The sequence below is a fragment of the Mobula hypostoma genome, chromosome 8 (assembly GCF_963921235.1).
Source record: "Mobula hypostoma chromosome 8, sMobHyp1.1, whole genome shotgun sequence".
NCBI classification, from domain to species: domain Eukaryota; kingdom Metazoa; phylum Chordata; class Chondrichthyes; order Myliobatiformes; family Myliobatidae; genus Mobula; species Mobula hypostoma.
In genome coordinates, this window is record NC_086104.1 from 159,734,220 (window position 1) to 159,752,355 (window position 18,136).

Here is an 18,136-nt window from a genome sequence, read left to right on the forward strand (position 1 = left end):
CTGAACCTGGTGGTGTGGGACCTGATGGTTGAGGGGTAATAACTGTTCCTGAACCTGGTGGTGTGGGACCTGATGGTTGTTGGGTAATAACTGTTCCTGAACCTAGTGGTGTGGGACCTGATGGTTGAGGGGTAATAACTGTTCCTGAGCCTGGTGGTGTGGGACCTGATGGTTGTAGGGTAATAACTGTTCCTGAACCTGGTGGTGTAGGACCTGATGGTTGAGGGGTAATGACTGTTCCTGAACCTGGTGGTGTGGGACCTGATGGTTGTTGGATAATAACTGTTCCTGACCCTGGTGGTGTGGGACCTGATGGTTGAGGGGTAATGACTGTTCCTGAACCTGGTGGTGTGGGACCTGATGGTTGAGGGGTAATGACTGTTCCTGAACCTGGTGGTGTGGGTCCTGATGGTTGAGGGGTAATAACTGTTCCTGAACCTGGTGGTGTGGGACCTGATGGTTGAGGGGTAATAACTGTTCCTGAACCTGGTGGTGTGGGACCTGATGGTTGAGGGGTAATGATTGTTCCTGAACCTGGTGGTGTGGGACCTGATGGTTGAGGGGTAATAACTGTTCCTGAACCTGGTGGTGTGGGACCTGATGGTTGAGGGGTAACAGCTGTTCCTGAACCTGGTGGTGTGGGACCTGATGGTTGAGGGGTAATAACTGTTCCTGAACCTGGTGGTGTGGGACCTGATGGTTGAGGGGTAATAACTGGTCCTGAACCTGGTGGTGTGGGACCTGATGGTTGAGGGGTAATGACTGTTCCTGAACCTGGTGGTGTGGGACCTGATGGTTGAGGGGTAATAACTGTTCCTGAACCTGGTGGTGTGGGACCTGATGGTTGAGGGGTAATGACTGTTCCTGAACCTGGTGGTGTGGGACCTGATGGTTGTAGGGTAATAACTGTTCCTGAACCTGGTGGTGTGGGACCTGATGGTTGAGGGGTAATGACTGTTCCTGAACCTGGTGGTGTGGGACCTGATGGTTGAGGGGTAATAACTGTTCCTGAACCTGGTGGTGTTGGTCTTGAGGCTCCTGTACCTTCTTCATGTTGGCAACGGTGAGAAGAGATGATGATCTGGATGACAGGGTCCTTGATGATGGATGCTGCTTTCCTGTGACAGTGCTCTTTGTAGATATGCTCAGTGGAGGGGGCGGGCTTTACCTGTGGTGGACTAGGCTGTAACTACTGCTTTTTGTCGGCTTTTCTGTTGGAGGGGAAGAGAGAGAGGCGAGGCTGACTGGAGCGACCGCCTCTGCAGCTGACAATGTGAAACCACAGTTCCTGAGCTGGGGCTGGCTCGCGCCGAGAGCAGTCCGTGTCCCGGCACCAGAGGATGAAGCCTGCAGAATGGAAGCTATTATAAAGCAGGGAGCCCTACACATGCAGCAACAGCACAAATTTGGAAAGGTAACCACACTTGTCTTGTTGGCTGGGATTTTTATTTCACAGGGAGTGGGCAAGAAAGGCCGTTGTTTGACTTGGAGACAATTAATTTTTCATATTTCCTCCTCTCTGTCATACCAGAGGTGTTACACTGAAAGGCTTGGATCACTTTAGTGAAATGACCCTAGATTTGCTGCTGTTAAAGGAAGAAGGATCTTAATATTTCCATAGCACCTGCTACGAATCGGGTGCTGTGAGCACCTCACAGACAAACGGGAACTTTTAATGAAGTTTAGTCTCTGCTGTAACGTAAAAACCTGACTGACAGCCTACCACGAGTTCCTACAGTCAGCTCCGCCAGTCATGTTTATGGGTGCCAAAGTTGGCCCTTGCCTCATCTGTGGCACTCAGTGAGATTCACGTCTAACATCTGAAAAAATGGCTCTCTCACTCCCGCTGTGAGTCAGTGGCCTGGGCTATGGGCTCAACTTTCTGCTGCAGAGGGAGGGAGCAGATACTCAAACACAGCGATCTAATCGCCAGTTACCTTCAGATTTAGGGCTTCATGGCTGCTCGTTTGTAGTGTTGTAAAGATGTGTGCGTGAGTGTGTGTGTGTGTGCGTGTATGTGTGTGTGTGTGTGTGTGTGTGTGTGTGTGTGTGCGTGTGTGTGTGTGTGTGTGTGCGTGTGTGTGCGTGAGTGTGTGTGTGTGTGCGTGTATGTGTGTGTGTGTGTCTGCGTGTGTGTGTGTGTGTGTGTGTATGTGTGTGTGTGTGTGTGCGTGAGTGTGTGTGTGTGTGCGTGTATGTGTGTGTGTGTGCGTGTGTGTGTGCGTGTGTGTGCGTGAGTCTGTGTGTGTGTGCGTGTATGTGTGTGTGTGTGCGTGTATGTGTGTGTGTGTGTGCATGTATGTGTGCGTGTGTGTGTGTGTGTGTGCGTGTATATGTGTGTGTGTGCGTGTGTGTGTGCGTGAGTGTGTGTGTGTGTGTGCGTGTATGTGTGTGTGTGTGCGTGTGTGTGTGTGTGTGTGTGAGAGAGAGAGAGAAACAAACTTAACTATTATTACCCTCCATCGTACTTGCAAACACATACACAATACACACATACACACATACACATATTCATACGCAGTCTTTCACACACACACACACCACACACACACACATACACACACGGAGTAATGAAAGGTGTTGGAGGAATGGGGACCCTCCCTCCTTTCCATTAGCACCAGAAGCGGATGACTTGCTGGACTATGTTTCTGTAGCCACAGAGTATCTATCACCAGAATCCTCACCCCACTCCAGTCACTCAAGGATAAGGCACAGTGAACTATTTGCAGAGAGCTGTACAATGTAATGAGGTTTACAACGAACCAAACGGCTTGGCTATGAGATGACCGATCCTTCATCTTGTAATGTGATTTGTGAAGCATTTTTCATTGTGTTTAAAGAGGAAGTAAATAGCACAGTGTTTAATTTTACTACTTTTGAATGTCAAATGATGCTGTTAATGCTTAGATTAATCTCCAGGTGAGGTTCGGCCAAACTTGCATCCTTGAGTATAAGAAACAGGTGTTGTTTTCGATTGCTTGATAAACTTTGACTTCTCTAACTTCGGTAATTTCTCCCCCTCCCCTTCTCTATTTTTTCATTCCCCATTCTACCTTCCCTCTCACCCCCTCTCTTCTCTTCCCCTGCCCATCACCTTCCTCCTCCTTCCCTTTCTTCCATGGCCTATTGACCTCTCCAATCAGATTCCTCCTTCTTCAGCTCTTTATCTTCTCCGAGCTTTTCACTTCATTTCCCCTCCCCTACCTACCTTCCCCCTCACCCGATCTCACCGATCACCTGCCACCTCGTACTCCTTCCCATCTATCCACCATCTTATTTCAGTTTCTGGACACCTTACTTTCCAGTCCTGAAAAGTCCTGAACAGCTCGTAAAGTTGACTGTTCATTCATTTCCGTAGACGCTGCTTGACCTGTTGAATTCACTCAGAATTTTGTGTGTGTTGCTCTGGATTTCCAGCATCTGCAGAATCTCCTGTTTATATTGTAGTCTGTCTACTGGTGTTCCAGAGGCAGTGTTCATGGATCATTTCAGAGGTTAGAATCATATTTAAAACTTGCAACTAGATGAGAACTAGAAAAATCTTCCCAAGAGTCATCCACTACCATCCACATGTGCTTAAGTCACAATACAGATTCCTCACTGCACCTCCCACCCCCTACACCCAGGCTGCAGCAGTGAGATATGGAAATGTCTGTATATATCATGTCCAGGTGTCTGTCTTACTGTGGGAAAGAGGGAACGATCTTGGATTTCTACAGAATTACACCACATTTCCTGGAGGTGTCACAAACCACCTTACATTTAGGAATCTGGAAAATGGAAGCAGGAGGTGTGGTGGGAGGGAGGGGGTGTAGTGGGAGGGAAGGGTACAAGATTAGTAGCTCTCCATAGGTGGTCTCAGACTTGCTGAGTTCTTCCATAATGTTTTGGTGTGTAATTCATTCTTATTGTATATTGAACATAGAACGCAGTACAGAACATACAACACAGTACAGGTCCTTCGGCCGGCGATGTTGTGCCGACCTTTAAACCTTCTCTAGGATCAATCCACCCCTTCCCTCCCACACAGCCCTCCATACTTCTATCATCCTTGTCTAAGAGTCTCTTAAATGCATCTGCCTCTACCAGCGCATTCTTCCCGTACTGAACTTGAACACAATGCTCTAAGTGTGGTCTATCCAAAGTTTTATCAAGCTGCAACATTAACTTGTGGCTCGAACTCATGAAGGCCAGTATACCATATGCCTTCTTGACCACCCTATCAATTTGTGTGGCAACTTTGAGGGATTATGGACGTGGATCCCAAGATCCTCCTGTTCCTCCACACTGCCAAGAATCCTGCCATTAACCCTGTATTCCACCTTTAAATTCAACCTTTCAAAGTGAATCAGTTCATACTTTTACAGATTAAACTCCATCTTCCACTGCTCAGCCCAACTCTGCATCTAATCAATGTTCCATTATAACCTTCTGCACTATCCACAACCTCACCAACTTTTGTGTCATCTACAAACTTACTAATCTACTCTTCCACTTCTTCATCCAAGTCATTTATAAAAATCATAAAAAGCAGGTTCCAGGCACAGATCCCTGTGGAACACTACTGCTCACTGACCTCCAGGCAGAAAATGCAGCATCTACTACCGCCCTCCACCTTTTGTGGACAAGCCAATTCTGAATCCACACAGCCAAGTTTCCCTGGATCCTATGCTTCTTGACTTTCTGAATGAGTCTACCATGGGGAACCTTATTGAGCAGCTTACTCAAGTCCACGTATTTCACATTGACCACTCGACCTTCATCAATTTGTTTTGTCGCTTCTTCAATTAAGTACAAATAATTACAAATATGTAAACAGTAAATATCGAGAACATGAGATGAAGAGTCTTTAAAATGAGTCCATAGGTTGTGGGAACAGTTCAGTGAAGGGGCAAGTGAAGTTGAGTGAAGTTATCCCCTTTGGTTCATGAGCCTGATGGAGGGGTTGAGGGGTAATAACTGTTCCCGAACCTGGCGGTGTAAGTCCTGAGGCTCCTGTACCTCTTTCCTGATGGCAGCAGTGAGAAGAGAGCATGCCCTGGGTGGCGACAGCTCCTGATGATCGATGCTGCTTCCCTGCAACAGCATTTCATGTAGATGTGCTGAAAGGTGCAGAGGGCTTTACCCGTGCTGGACTGGGCATTGAGCAGTGCCACAAGCAAGCAGCATCCATCATCAAGGAACTCACCATCCAAGGCACGCTCTCTACTCACTGCTACCATCGGGAACGAGGTACAGGAACCTTAGTTCCCACACCACCAGGTTCAGGAACAATTATTACCCGACATCCATTAGGCCCTTGAACTGGCGTGGATAACGTCACTCACCTCAACACTGAACTGATTCCACAACCTGTGAACTCACTTTCAAGGCCACTACAGCTCATGCTCTCAGTATTATTTATTTATTTATTTTTTAACATTTCCACAGTTTGTCTTCTTTTGCACATTGGTTGTTTGTCAGTCTTTGTGTAGTTTTTCATTGATTCTGTTGTATTTCTTTGTTTTACTTTCCTTCTTTCTTCCTTTTTCAATCTTTTTATTAATTTCATAGAATGAAAACATAACATAGCAATAATACAAATAGTAGGAGATACATTTGTTACACTTAAAATGAGTAATTGTAAGACCAAATAGTATAAATTGACAAAGCTCCCAATCATGTAGAATAACAATGAATAATACAAAGCAAAAAAAAATCTGACGAAAAATCATGAAAAAGAAAAAAAAATAGAAAAAAAACAAACCCCATCCCCCCAAAAAACTAAACTAAACAGAATTAGTCAACTAAACTAAAAGACTTGGGCAATTCTAACAACTTAAAACTGGGAAAGAAGAAAACCTTAGTGTCGACGACTCCATTCCTCTCAACCAACAGTACAGAGAGATAAAACAAGTTTGGAAATGATCAAATTACATCAAATGAAAATGCTGAATGAGTGGCCTCCAAGTTTTTTCAAATTTAATGGAAGGGTCATAAACCACACTTCTAATTTTTTCCAAATTCAAACACACCATAGTTTGTGAAAACCAATGAAATACAGTAGGAGGGTTAATCTCTTTCCAATTCAACAAAATGGATCTTCTAGCCATTAAAGTAAGAAATGCAATCAACCTACGTGCTGAAGAGTGTTTTACTTTCAATGCCTGTAAGAAAACAAACCCCAAGGTTGTATGTAATAATATATTTACTTTGAACTTGCTGCCAGATCATCACCATGTTAATATAAAAAGTATATTAAAGCATCTCTGAGACTACATGGATATTAGCACACAAATACTGACACCAAAGCTTATATGACTAATTCCCTGGTCAGGAGTTCAGTTGCAGGAGAACTTTATGGGGAGGAGAGAGTTGGAGCAGAAACATAGAAAACCTACAGCGCAATACAGGCCATTCGGCCCACAAAGCTGTGCCGAACATGTGCTTATTTTAGAAATTACCTCGGGTTACCCATAGTCCTCTTTTTTTCTAAGCTCCATGTACCTTTTCAAGATTATCTAAAAAGACCCTATTGTATCTACCTCCACCACCATTGCCGGCAACTCATTCCACACGCTCTGCATTAAAAACTTACCTCTCACATCTCCTCTGGACCTGCTTCCAAGCACTTTAAAACTGTGCCCTCTCATGTTAGCCATTTCAGCCCTGGGGAAAAAGCCTCTGACCGTCCACACAATCAATGCCTCTCATCCTCCATCAATCCAAGGAGAAAAGGCTAAGCTCACTCAAACTAGTCCCATAAGGCATGCTCCCCAGTCCAGGCAACATCCTTGTAAATCTCCTTTGCACCTTTTCTATAGTTTCCATATCCTTCCTGTAGTGAGGTGACCAGAAATGAGCACAGTACTCCAAGTGGGGTCTGACCAGCGTCCTATATAGATGTTACATTACCTCTGGGCTCTTGAACTCAATCCCTCAGTTGATGAAGGCCAATGCACCGTATGCCTTCTTAACCAGCCAGTCAACCTGCACAGCAGCTTTGAGTGTCCTATGGACTCTGACCCCAAGATCCCTCTGATCCTCCACACTGCAGAGTCTTACCATTAATACTATATTCTGCCATAATATTTGACCTATCAAAAGAAACTATCTCACACTTGTATGGGTTGAACTCCATCTGCCACTTCTCAGCCCAGTTTTGCATCCTATCAATGTCCCACTGTAACTTCTGTCAGCCCTCCACACTATCCATAACACCCCCAACCTTTGTGTCATCAGCAAATTCACTAACATAATCCCTCCACTTCGTCATCCAGGTCATTTATAAAAATCACAAAGAGAAGGGGTCCCAGAACAGATCCCTGAGGTACCCCACTGGTTACCGGCCTCCATGCAGACTATGACCCGTCTACAACCACTCTTTGCCTTCTGTGGGCAAGCCAGTTCTGGATCCACAAAGCAAGGTTCCCTTGGATCCCATGCCTCTTTACTTTCTCAATAAGCCTTGCATGGGGTACCTTATCAAATGCCTTGCTGAAATCCATATACACTACATCTACTGCTCTTCCTTCATCAATGTGTTCAGTCACATCCTCAAAAAATTCAATCAGGCTCGTAAGGCACAACCTGCCTTTGACAAAGCCATGCTGACTATTCCTAATCATATTATGCCTCTCCAAATGTTCATAAATCCTGCTTCTCAGGATCTTCTCCATCAACTACCACCACCAGCTTTAGGAAGGAATTGCATTGATTCGGGTATGGGCAGTGGGAGGGGAATTGATGGAATTCTCCAGTCAGGAGACTGTGGAGACCTGATCATTGGGGGCATTTAAAGAGGAGGTAGATACTTTTGTGAAGGATCAGGCAGTTGATGACTATGGAACAGGCAGAGAGGAGTGAGGCCTGTGTCGATCAGCCGTCTCTGAGTGAATGGTTGGGCAGGCTGTAGTGAGCCGAGGGGCCTCCTCCTGCTCCTGTTTTTCTTGTGAAGGCACAGCTGCTGGGGTTGAACAACGAAACTATAGGTGCATCGTAGTCCTGAGCTGGAGGGGCTCAGAAGGTTTTGTGGCTGAGCAGCATCTCGTATCAGTTTATCGTAGTTGTGTGTACGGAGGGGCATTGAAAACCTTTGTTGATCTTCTCATCATATCAATGCATTGAGGTCTTGCAAGCGGAAACAACAACAGAGTGCAGAATTAAACGTTATAGTTACAGAGAAAGGGCAGGGCAGGCACGGCAGCACGGTAGCACAGTCGCCTTTCAGTGCCGATGATTACTGGTTGGGGTTCGATCCCCACTACCATCTGTAAGGAATTTGTACATTCTCCCTGTGACTGTGTGGGTTTCCTCCGACATTCCAAAGGTGTGCGGGATTGGGTCAGTAAGTTGTGGCTTGCTATGTTGGCGCTGGAAGCGTGGTGACACTTACAGGCTGTCACCAGCAAATCACAAATAAGCAATGATGCAAATGCTCTATTTTACCACCTTTTTTGATGCACACATGACAAATAAAGTTAATCTTTAATCTTTATCTGAAAGACCAGCCTCTGGTGATTCAAAGAGCCCTGGCTGTGGACATATTTGCCAAGGGACCTCAACCCCGAGAACACCTATACTCAGGAGCGTGTAGATAAAGCCTGGTTAACTTCTTATTGTGTGACAAATTCACCATCCCAGAAATGAACCTTTCTCACCGTGTCTTCTCCCTTGGGTGATAGGCCAGGCTCATGAACAATATCTCAGCTGCAGTTAACAACTTAATGAGCCTCTATGAAGACAGGGCAGGGCAGGGCAGGAACATAGAGAGCAGCACGGTTAGCGTATCAATTAATGTCACACTATTCCAGCGCCCGTGGCTTGGGTTCAATTCCACTGCTGTCTGTAAGGAATTTGTACGTTTTCCCTGTGACGGTGTGTGTTTCCACCAGGCGCTCCCATTTCTTCCTATACTTTGTCCAGTCATTTCTCAGCTACAGTCTCACCACAACTCTGTATAATCAGAGTGAAATGCTTCTATAGTGGTAGTAATTGACAACAGACTGTTGCCTTCCTGATTGCTTTTTGTACCTGAAAGATAACTTTCAGGCATTTTCAGACAAACAAATCCTTCTAAGCAGAAACGTCACTCAGTCTGTCTGCATTTAAACAAACCACCAAAGCTGGTGACTTCACATTCAGATTCACTTTGAGATTTATTTATCATTTGTACATTGAAACATTCAGTGAAATGTGTCATTTGCATTAACAACTGACACACCCAAGATAGTGCTGGGGACAGCCTACAAGCCTCACCGCGCGTTCTTGTGCCAACATAACCTGCCAACCATGTACATCAGAACAACACAGAACACAACAAAACAGAACATAGCCAGTGACAAAGCAGCAACAGAGAAACAAGCCCCTTTCCTCCCTCACACAGTCTTCCAACCCCAGGTCATTTTCCTTGTACACCCCGCCAAGACCCTGTGGGCCTGCATTTGCTGGGATTTAGAAGAACGAGAGGGGGTCTCATTGAACCCTATCGAATATTGAAAGGCCTAGATAGCGTGGACACGGAGAGGATGTTTCCTATAGTGTGGGAGTCTTAGAACCAGAGGGCACAGCCTCAGAATAGAAGGACATTCCTTTAGAACAGAGATGAGGAGGAATTTCTTGAGCCAGAGGACAGTGAATCTGTGGAATACATTACCACAGGCGGCTGTGGAGGCTAAGTCATTAGGTATATTTAAAGTGGAGGCTAATTAGTACGGGCATCAAAGGTTATGGGGAGAAGGCAGGAGAGGGTTAAATTAGCCATGATCTAAATTGACAGCAGAGTTGATTTGATAAGCCGAATATCTCCTATATCTTTTGGTCTTATATTTCATCCGCCCTGCCCTTGCCACGAACGGTCTGTATACTCTCCTCGCAGTACATGGTTGGTTTCTGGACAGACTTGCTGTAAATAGATTGGCTGCTGCGCTGACCCATTTCACTTCCGCCAGTACACTTGGAAAGAATGATTTTCACCATGTATTGCAATCATCTGTGAGTCAGACTGATTGAGCTAAATATGACACAGAGCAGAGACAGTCAGCAATTACGTTTCAGGCCAGAGGTTGGGCAGTGGGCGAGAAAGAAAATGTCAGCAGGGTTTAACATGCCGAAGTTTTAGGTGATACCAATTGGAAAGCAAGTAGAGAGGGGGCAGTGAGCTAGCTGGGAAAGCTGGAGCCTGCGGTGTCTCTCAGGTTAAACTCACGAGTACAGATGAACCAAAGGACGATGCATCTCAGCTTGGTACAAGTCTGACCAAGACCACAAGACACAGCTCAGTCCATCACACAAACCAACCTCCCTCCATTGACTCTGTCTACACTTCCCACTGCCTTGGGAAAGTAGCTAGCATAGTCAAGGACCTCTCCCACCCCAGGCCCAGACAGTCTCTCTTTGGCCCCTCCCAGAAGGCAGAAGATTAAAAAAAAGCTTGAGCACACATACCGCCAGGCTGAAGCATCTTATCCCGCTGTTATCAACCTCTTGCACAATAAGAATCTTATCCCGCTGTTATCAACCTCTTGCACAATAAGAATCTTATCCCGTTGTTATCAACCTCTTGCACAATAAGAATCTTATCCCGCTGTTATCAACCTCTTGCACAATAAGAATCTTATCCCGCTGTTATCAACCTCTTGTACAATAAGAATCTTATCCCACTGTTATCAACCTCTTGCACAATAAGAATCTTATCCTGCTGTTATCAACCTCTTGCACAATAAGAATCTTATCCCGCTGTTATCGACCTCTTGCACAATAAGAATCTTATCCCGTTGTTATCAACCTCTTGCACAATAAGAATCTTATCCCACTGTTATCAACCTCTTGCACAATAAGAATCTTATCCTGCTGTTATCAACCTCTTGCACAATAAGAATCTTATCCCGCTGTTATCAACCTCTTGTACAATAAGAATCTTATCCCACTGTTATCAACCTCTTGCACAATAAGAATCTTATCCTGCTGTTATCAACCTCTTGCACAATAAGAATCTTATCCCGCTGTTATCGACCTCTTGCACAATAAGGATGAATCCTTGATCTCTTAATCTTCCCCACACAGCCCTCACATCTTGTTGTCTCCCTTCTCTGTAGCTGTAACACAATATTCTGACTTTTCCCTTGTATTTTGTACTACATCAATGTATGGAATGACCTGGTATGCAAACCAAAGATTCTCACTGAGAATGCAAGAGATTCAGCAGATGCTGGAAATCCAAAGCAACAAACATAAAATGCTGGAGGAACTCAGCAGGCCAGGCAGCATCAATGGAGGGGAATAAGCAGTTGAGACCCTTCATGAAGACTGGAAAGGAAGGGGGACTGCATGTGGGGGATGGAGCAAATGAGAGAGGCAATACTGAGTAGGTGTCTGAACAACGAGCAATTTATTGTCAGTGGTACGCACCAGGACATCAGACAAAGCTAATAGACTTCAGGGAAGCCTTATACACCTCACTGCATGTGATTACACAGAAAACTTCATTAACTAAGCTTGTCGATTATATTTCTCCACTTACATCATTAACCAGGCTTAATTAACAGTAAAACTAAGTGTTCATTGCAGAATAAAACACTTAATTTGTCTGTAACTTTGACTTAGCTAACAGCAAGCCTAATTTTCATCCAAAACAATAGTAGTCTGTTACAACATGAACAACTTCTGTAGCTTGGTGTAGATACACCTGCTTTCCGTCTCTCTGTTGTTGAATGGTGTCAGTGGTTGTCCATTACCACATCAGCACAAGCTATATCCTTTGTTCTAGTTAGTCATCATCATCATTATGTGCCCTGTGGTATGACGTGGGTGATCATGGTCTTCCTATCCCTGACCAGGATTGTTCCTGGCAAATTTTTCTACAGAAGTGATTTGCCATTGCCTTCTTCTGGGCAGTGTCTTTACAAGACGGGTGACCCCAACCATTATCAATACTCTTCAGAGATTGTCTGCCTGGTGTCAGTGGTTGCATAACCAGGATTTATGATCTGCATTGTGGCTGCTCGTATGGCCATCCACCACCTGTTCCCATGGCTTCACATGACCCTGATATGGGGGAGGGAGCGCAGAGGGGGTTAATAAGTACAACATTTTTCCCCAGGGTGACCTGCAGTCTTGCGGAGGGAAGGAGTAGCCTACACCTCCTTTGGTAGGGATGTATCTACCTGGCACACTGCCACCCAATTACTAGTGGTTAGTTATTAATCCTCTCTATTTGTCCCCTATATCACTTGGTAAATGTGACACCGATAAACTATTTACCTTTTACAAACAAGTGCCTGTTCATTATGGTTGGTAATCATGCATTATCAATTACCAACAACCAGCAGGCACTTGGAAATGAAAGGAGGGAATTTCCTGAGTGGCTTCTCTTAACTTAATATCACTCTTTGCTCCTCGAACATTTATAACAATGCCAGTGTTGTAGAAAGTTTTGGGACTTGTAGTGGTTAGAGTAACACTTTACATCACCACTGATTGGGACTCAATTCCTGCTGGTCTGTACGTTCTCCCTGTGACTTTGTGAGTTTCCTTTGGGTGCTCTGGTTCCCTCCCACTGTCCAAAGACACAGGGGTTAGGGGTAATGAGCTGTGGGTACACCATGCTGGCACCTGAAGGTTGCAGGCTGCCCCCAGCACATCCTCAGACTCTATCGGTCCTTGACATAAGCTATGTTCTTTGGTATTTCAACGTTTCGATGTACATGTAACAAATAAAATTAATCTGAAAGGACTTGCAGAAGAGCACGTTCTTGATGGAAAAACTTTGCAGATTATGGAAGTGCTTGGTGGCTGCAAGATCTACAAACGTTATAATTTTCAGCCTCTGAAGGACTTCTCCTGTCCTTCAACGTTTCACCAACCTACATTTCAGTTTTCTTCTGCAGAACTGTGATGTGATATCGGTCAATCACTTATCTTCAAATCTTTTTCTTTGGTGCAAATGAAGTTCACACTATGAATATTTATTCCAACATCACAACAACCTGACAGTTACTGAGAACATGGTTCAGGCACCTCCTCTAGATGTATTTTTAGCCAACCTGTTTTTTTGGTTGGTGACTTTTGGAACTGAGAAAGGGCAGGAGGAAAAGACTGTAGGCTCGGCCAGCTCCTTTATGGGTGTTAGCCTCCCCACCAACGAGAACATTTTCAAAAGGTGGAGCCTTAAAAAGGCAGCATCCATCATAAAGGATGCCTATTACCCCTTTTCATTGCCACCATCAGAGGTGCAGGAGCCTGAAGACACACACTCAATGATTCAGGAACAGCTTCTTCCCGTCTGCCATCAGATTTCTGAATGTACAATGAACCCGCAAACAATAGCTCAGTATATTTGCTCTCTTTTTGCACTTATTTTTTAAAATATGCATTTCTATTTTAATTTATATTATTTTTTAAATGTATTGCATTGTACTGCTGCCGCAAAAATAACACTTTTTACAATATATGTCGATTTTTAAAAACTGATTCTGATTCCGACATGACCAACTGCTCTCCTGTGTGGAAGTCCTCATGAAGAGCCTCGGCTCGAAACATCGACACTTTATTCCCCTCCGCAGATGCTGCCTGACCTGCTGAGTTCCTCCAGCATTTTGTGTGTGATTCTCCGAATTTCCGGCATCTGCAGGATCTCTTGTGATTATGATTTCCTCTCCTGTGGTCTCCCTCTCCCGGAGCCTGCGCTGGTTTCCTGCCCTGGTACAGGTGCAGGTTACAGTTTGTGATGGGACTGGCTCAGACATTCTGCACCTGCCCTCTCCCCACAACCCCCCCCAACCCCCAGTTCCTGACTCCGAGGCTCAGAGTGACATATCTCACACATTACAGGGTGGCAGTAATATATCAAACGATTCCAGGCTTGAGATTAGAAAGCATCAAGTTAATGAATGTTGCTGTACTTCACCTCCAGTTGTTCCCTTCAGAATGGTCTGCACTGTCTGCCATTCCTTACTCGCTGAGATCTGACTGGAATATAAAAGCAAGGATGGCAGGTTGAGGCTTTATAAGGCTCTGGTAAGGCCTCACTTGGAGTATTTTGAGCAGTTTTGAGTCCCTTAAGTAAGAAAGAATGTGCTGACATTGGAGAGGATTCAAAGGAGGTTTGTAAAAATGATTCCAGGATTGAAAGGCTTGTCATACGAAGAGCATTTGATGGCTCTGGGCCTGTACTCACTGGAATTCAGAAGAATGAGGGATGACCTAAATGAGACCTATCGAATGTTGAAAGGCCTCGATAGTGTGGATGTGGAGAGGATGTTTCCTGTGGTAGGGTAGTCTAAGACCAGAGGACACAGCCTTAGAATAGAGAGGCGTCCCTTTAGATGAGGAGGAATTTCTTTAGCCAGAGAGTGGTGAATCTGTGGAATTTGTTTCCACATGCAGTTGTAGAGGCCAAGTCATTGGGTATATTCAAGGCAGAGGTTGATAGAATTTTGATTAGTTAGGACACAAAGGGATATGGGGAAGGCGGGAGATTGGAACTGAGAGGGAACTGGATCAGCCGTGATGAAATGATGGAGCAGGCTTGATGGGTCAAATGGCCTAATTCTGCTCCTATATCTTATGGTCTTAAGGTCCCATCTTCAGTCTTTTCAGTGACTAAATTCTCAGGAATCTCACACCCATAATTCTTGCTCACTGATCCATGCAACAGTTCCTCAATTTCAAAATTCATTTCCTCTTGATTCAAATTCCTGCACGGCCTCACCTCTTCCTCCTATTCACAGTTTCCCGAGATGCTGCATGGTAACAGGACTTACAAGGCCATAATGCCTGATCATGTGACCAATTAACCCACTAATTAACAGGGCACAAACATAGAACATAGAACACTACAGCGCAGTACAGGCCCTTCAGCCCATGATGCTGTGCAAACCTTTTAACCTACTCTAAGGTCAGTCTAACCCTTCCCTCCCACATATCCCTCCATTTTTTTTTATCATCCATGTGCCCATCTAAGAATTTCTTAAACGTTCCTAACGTATCTGCCTCCATCACCACCCCGGCAGCACATTTCATTCACCCACCACTCTCTATGGAAAGCAAAACACCTCTGACATCCCCCTATACTTTCCTCCAATCACCTTAGAATTGTGCTGACATGTATTAGCTATTTCTGCCCTGGGAAAAATCTTTGGCCACCCACTCTGTCTGTGCCTCATATCATCAAGACACCACTGATCCTCCTTTGCTCCAAAGAGAAAAGCCTTAGCTCTCCCAACCTTTCGTCATTAGACAACCCCTCCACCCTCTTTGCCTCTCTCTGCTCTGCTAAACCTCCCTCATAGTTTTTGGTCACCTGCCCTAATGTCTCCAAATGCTAGAGTGGAGAGGTGATTTTGTTGTACTGAAAGAGTTGTACAAGTACAGTGCTGTTGCCATGCTGAAGTAAAGCGATACACGAATCCTGGGTTCCTCTGAGCTTAAGCGGTAGAGGTGGATACATTCAGCGGTACAGGTGGATACATTCAGCGGTACAGGTGGATACATTCAGCGGTAGAGGTAGATACATTCAGCGGTACAGGTGGATACATTCCGCGGTAGAGGTGGATACATTCCGCGGTACAGGTGGATACATTCCGCGGTAGAGGTGGATACATTCCGCGGTAGAGGTGGATACATTCCGCGGTAGAGGTAGATACATTCAGCGGTAGAGGTAGATACATTCCGCGGTAGAGGTAGATACATTCCGCGGTAGAGGTGGATACATTCCGCGGTAGAGGTAGATACATTCAGCGGTAGAGGTAGATACATTCAGCGGTAGAGGTGGATACATTCCGCGGTAGAGGTGGATACATTCCGCGGTACAGGTGGATACATTCCGCGGTAGAGGTGGATACATTCCGCGGTAGAGGTGGATACATTCTGCGGTAGAGGTAGATACATTCAGCGGTACAGGTGGATACATTCCGCGGTAGAGGTGGATACATTCAGCGGTACAGGTGGATACATTCAGCGGTAGAGGTGGATACATTCAGCGGTAGAGGTAGATACATTCAGCGGTAGAGGTGGATACATTCAGCGGTAGAGGTGGATACATTCCGCGGTAGAGGTAGATACATTCAGCGGTACAGGTGGATACATTCCGCGGTAGAGGTGGATACATTCAGCGGTACAGGTGGATACATTCAGCGGTAGAGGTGGATACATTCCGCGGTAGAGGTGGATACATTCCGCGGTAGAGGTAGATACACTCAGCGGTAGAGGTAGATACACTCAGCGGTAGAGGTAGACGCATTCAGCTAGAAACTCTCAGGTAGGCACATACATGATAGAAAAATCAGCATCATAATCAGAATCAGGCTTAACATCCCTGGCATATGGCATGAAAGTTGTTTTTTGCAGAAGCAGTGCATTGCAATACATAATAATAAAATCTGTAAATTACCATAAGGAATGGTATATATTTTAAAAAGTTAAATTAAATAAGATGTGCAAAAAGAGGAAACAAAGTGGCAAGTGTTCATAGGTTCAATGTCCACTCAGAGATCAGTTGGCAGAGCGGAAGAAGCTGTTCCTGAATCACTGACTTGTGTCTTTAGGCTTCTGTACCTCCTCCCTGATGTTGGCAATGAGAAGAGGGTACGTCCTGGGTAATGGGGGCCCCTCAATCTCGGATGCCGCCATTTTGAGGGTTATGTCAGAAATAGAGGGCTATGTAGGAGGGAAAGTTTAGAGTGATCTTGGAGTAGAGTAAAAGGTCAGTGCAACTTAGCGAGCTGAAAGGCTTGTACTGTGCTGTAATGTTCTATGTTCTACGTGCTATTACAAGGACGTTACTTTCTCTGAGTGACCATAAGTGAGTTGGAAATGATTTGGTCTTGAAAGGACACCCAACTCTCAGACTGAACAGCTCTGTGCAGAAGCTGAAATATTTATTCCCTTGTGAGCCCACAGCGAGAACATGGAAGTTACCACAAACCGTGTGGGACAACAGAACCATTTCCGAACAAAGTACTGCAAACCATGTTCTCTCACAGACGTTGCTTCTGAATTCGCTGAAAAGACATTGGGACAGGAGAACAGTTCTGCTTTTGCAGCAACACACAACATGTCGGATAGTGGGTGGGATGGCCGTCTATCACTGTTTACTAGGCAGGGAAAGCTCATTTGCAACTGGACACCGCATCCAGATGTGTCAGACCCAGCCTGGGCTCTAGATCCAGATGTGCTCAGATCCACCCTAGGCACAGGGTCCAGATGTGTCAGACCCACCCTGAACTCTGGATCCAGATGTAGTCAAACCCACCCTGGGCCCGGGGTCCTGATGTGTAAGACCAATGCTGAGCTCTGGGTACAGATGTGGTCAAACCTACCCTGGGCCCGGGGTCCTGATGTGTAAGTCCAATGCTGAGCTCTGGGTACAGATGTGGTCAAACCCACCCTGGGCACTGTGTCCAGATGTGGTCAGATCCACCCTGGGCACTGAGTCCAGATGTGTTCAAACCCACCCTGGGCCCGGGGTCCTGATGTGTAAGACCAATGTTGAGCTCTGGGTACAGATGTGGTCAAACCCACCCTGGGCACTGTGTCCAGATGTGGTCAGATCCACCCTGGGCACTGAGTCCAGATGTGTTCAAACTCACACTGGGCATTGGGTCCAGATGTGTTAGACCAATGCTGAGCTCTGGGTCCAGATGTGGTCAAACCCACCCTGGGCCCGGGGTCCTGATGTGTAAGACCAATGCTGAGCTCTGGGTCCAGATGTGGTCAAACCCACCCTGGGCCCGGGGTCCTGATGTGTAAGACCAATGTTGAGCTCTGGGTACAGTTGTGGTCAAACCCACCCTGGGCACTGTGTCCAGATGTGGTCAGATCCACCCTGGGCACTGAGTCCAGATGTGTTCAAACTCACACTGGGCATTGGGTCCAGATGTGTTAGACCAATGCTGAGCTCTGGGTCCAGATGTGGTCAAACCCACCCTGGGCACTGAGTCCAGATGTGGTCAAACTCACACTGGGCACTGTGTCCAGATGTGGTCAGATCCACCCTGGGCACTGAGTCCAGATGTGGTCAAACTCACCCTGGGCACTGTGTCCAGATGTGGTCAGATCCACCCTGGGCACTGTCCAGATGTGGTCAAACTCACACTGGGAACTGGGTCCAGATGTGTTAGACCAATGCTGAGCTCTGGGTCCAGATGTGGTCAGACAC

The 18,136-nt window shown here is 45.7% G+C and overlaps 1 protein-coding gene across 1 annotated transcript in view; it reads left to right on the plus strand.

Moving 5' to 3' along the window:
* The first annotated feature begins 1,256 nt into the window (after positions 1 to 1,256).
* LOC134350311 (docking protein 2) overlaps positions 1,257 to 18,136 on the plus strand; it is an 81,729-nt gene continuing 64,849 nt past the window's right edge. The window contains exon 1 of the mRNA XM_063055356.1: positions 1,257 to 1,414. Coding sequence (XP_062911426.1) covers positions 1,355 to 1,414 — 60 coding nt within the window. The 5' untranslated portion in view covers positions 1,257 to 1,354. The remainder of the gene's footprint in view (positions 1,415 to 18,136) is intronic.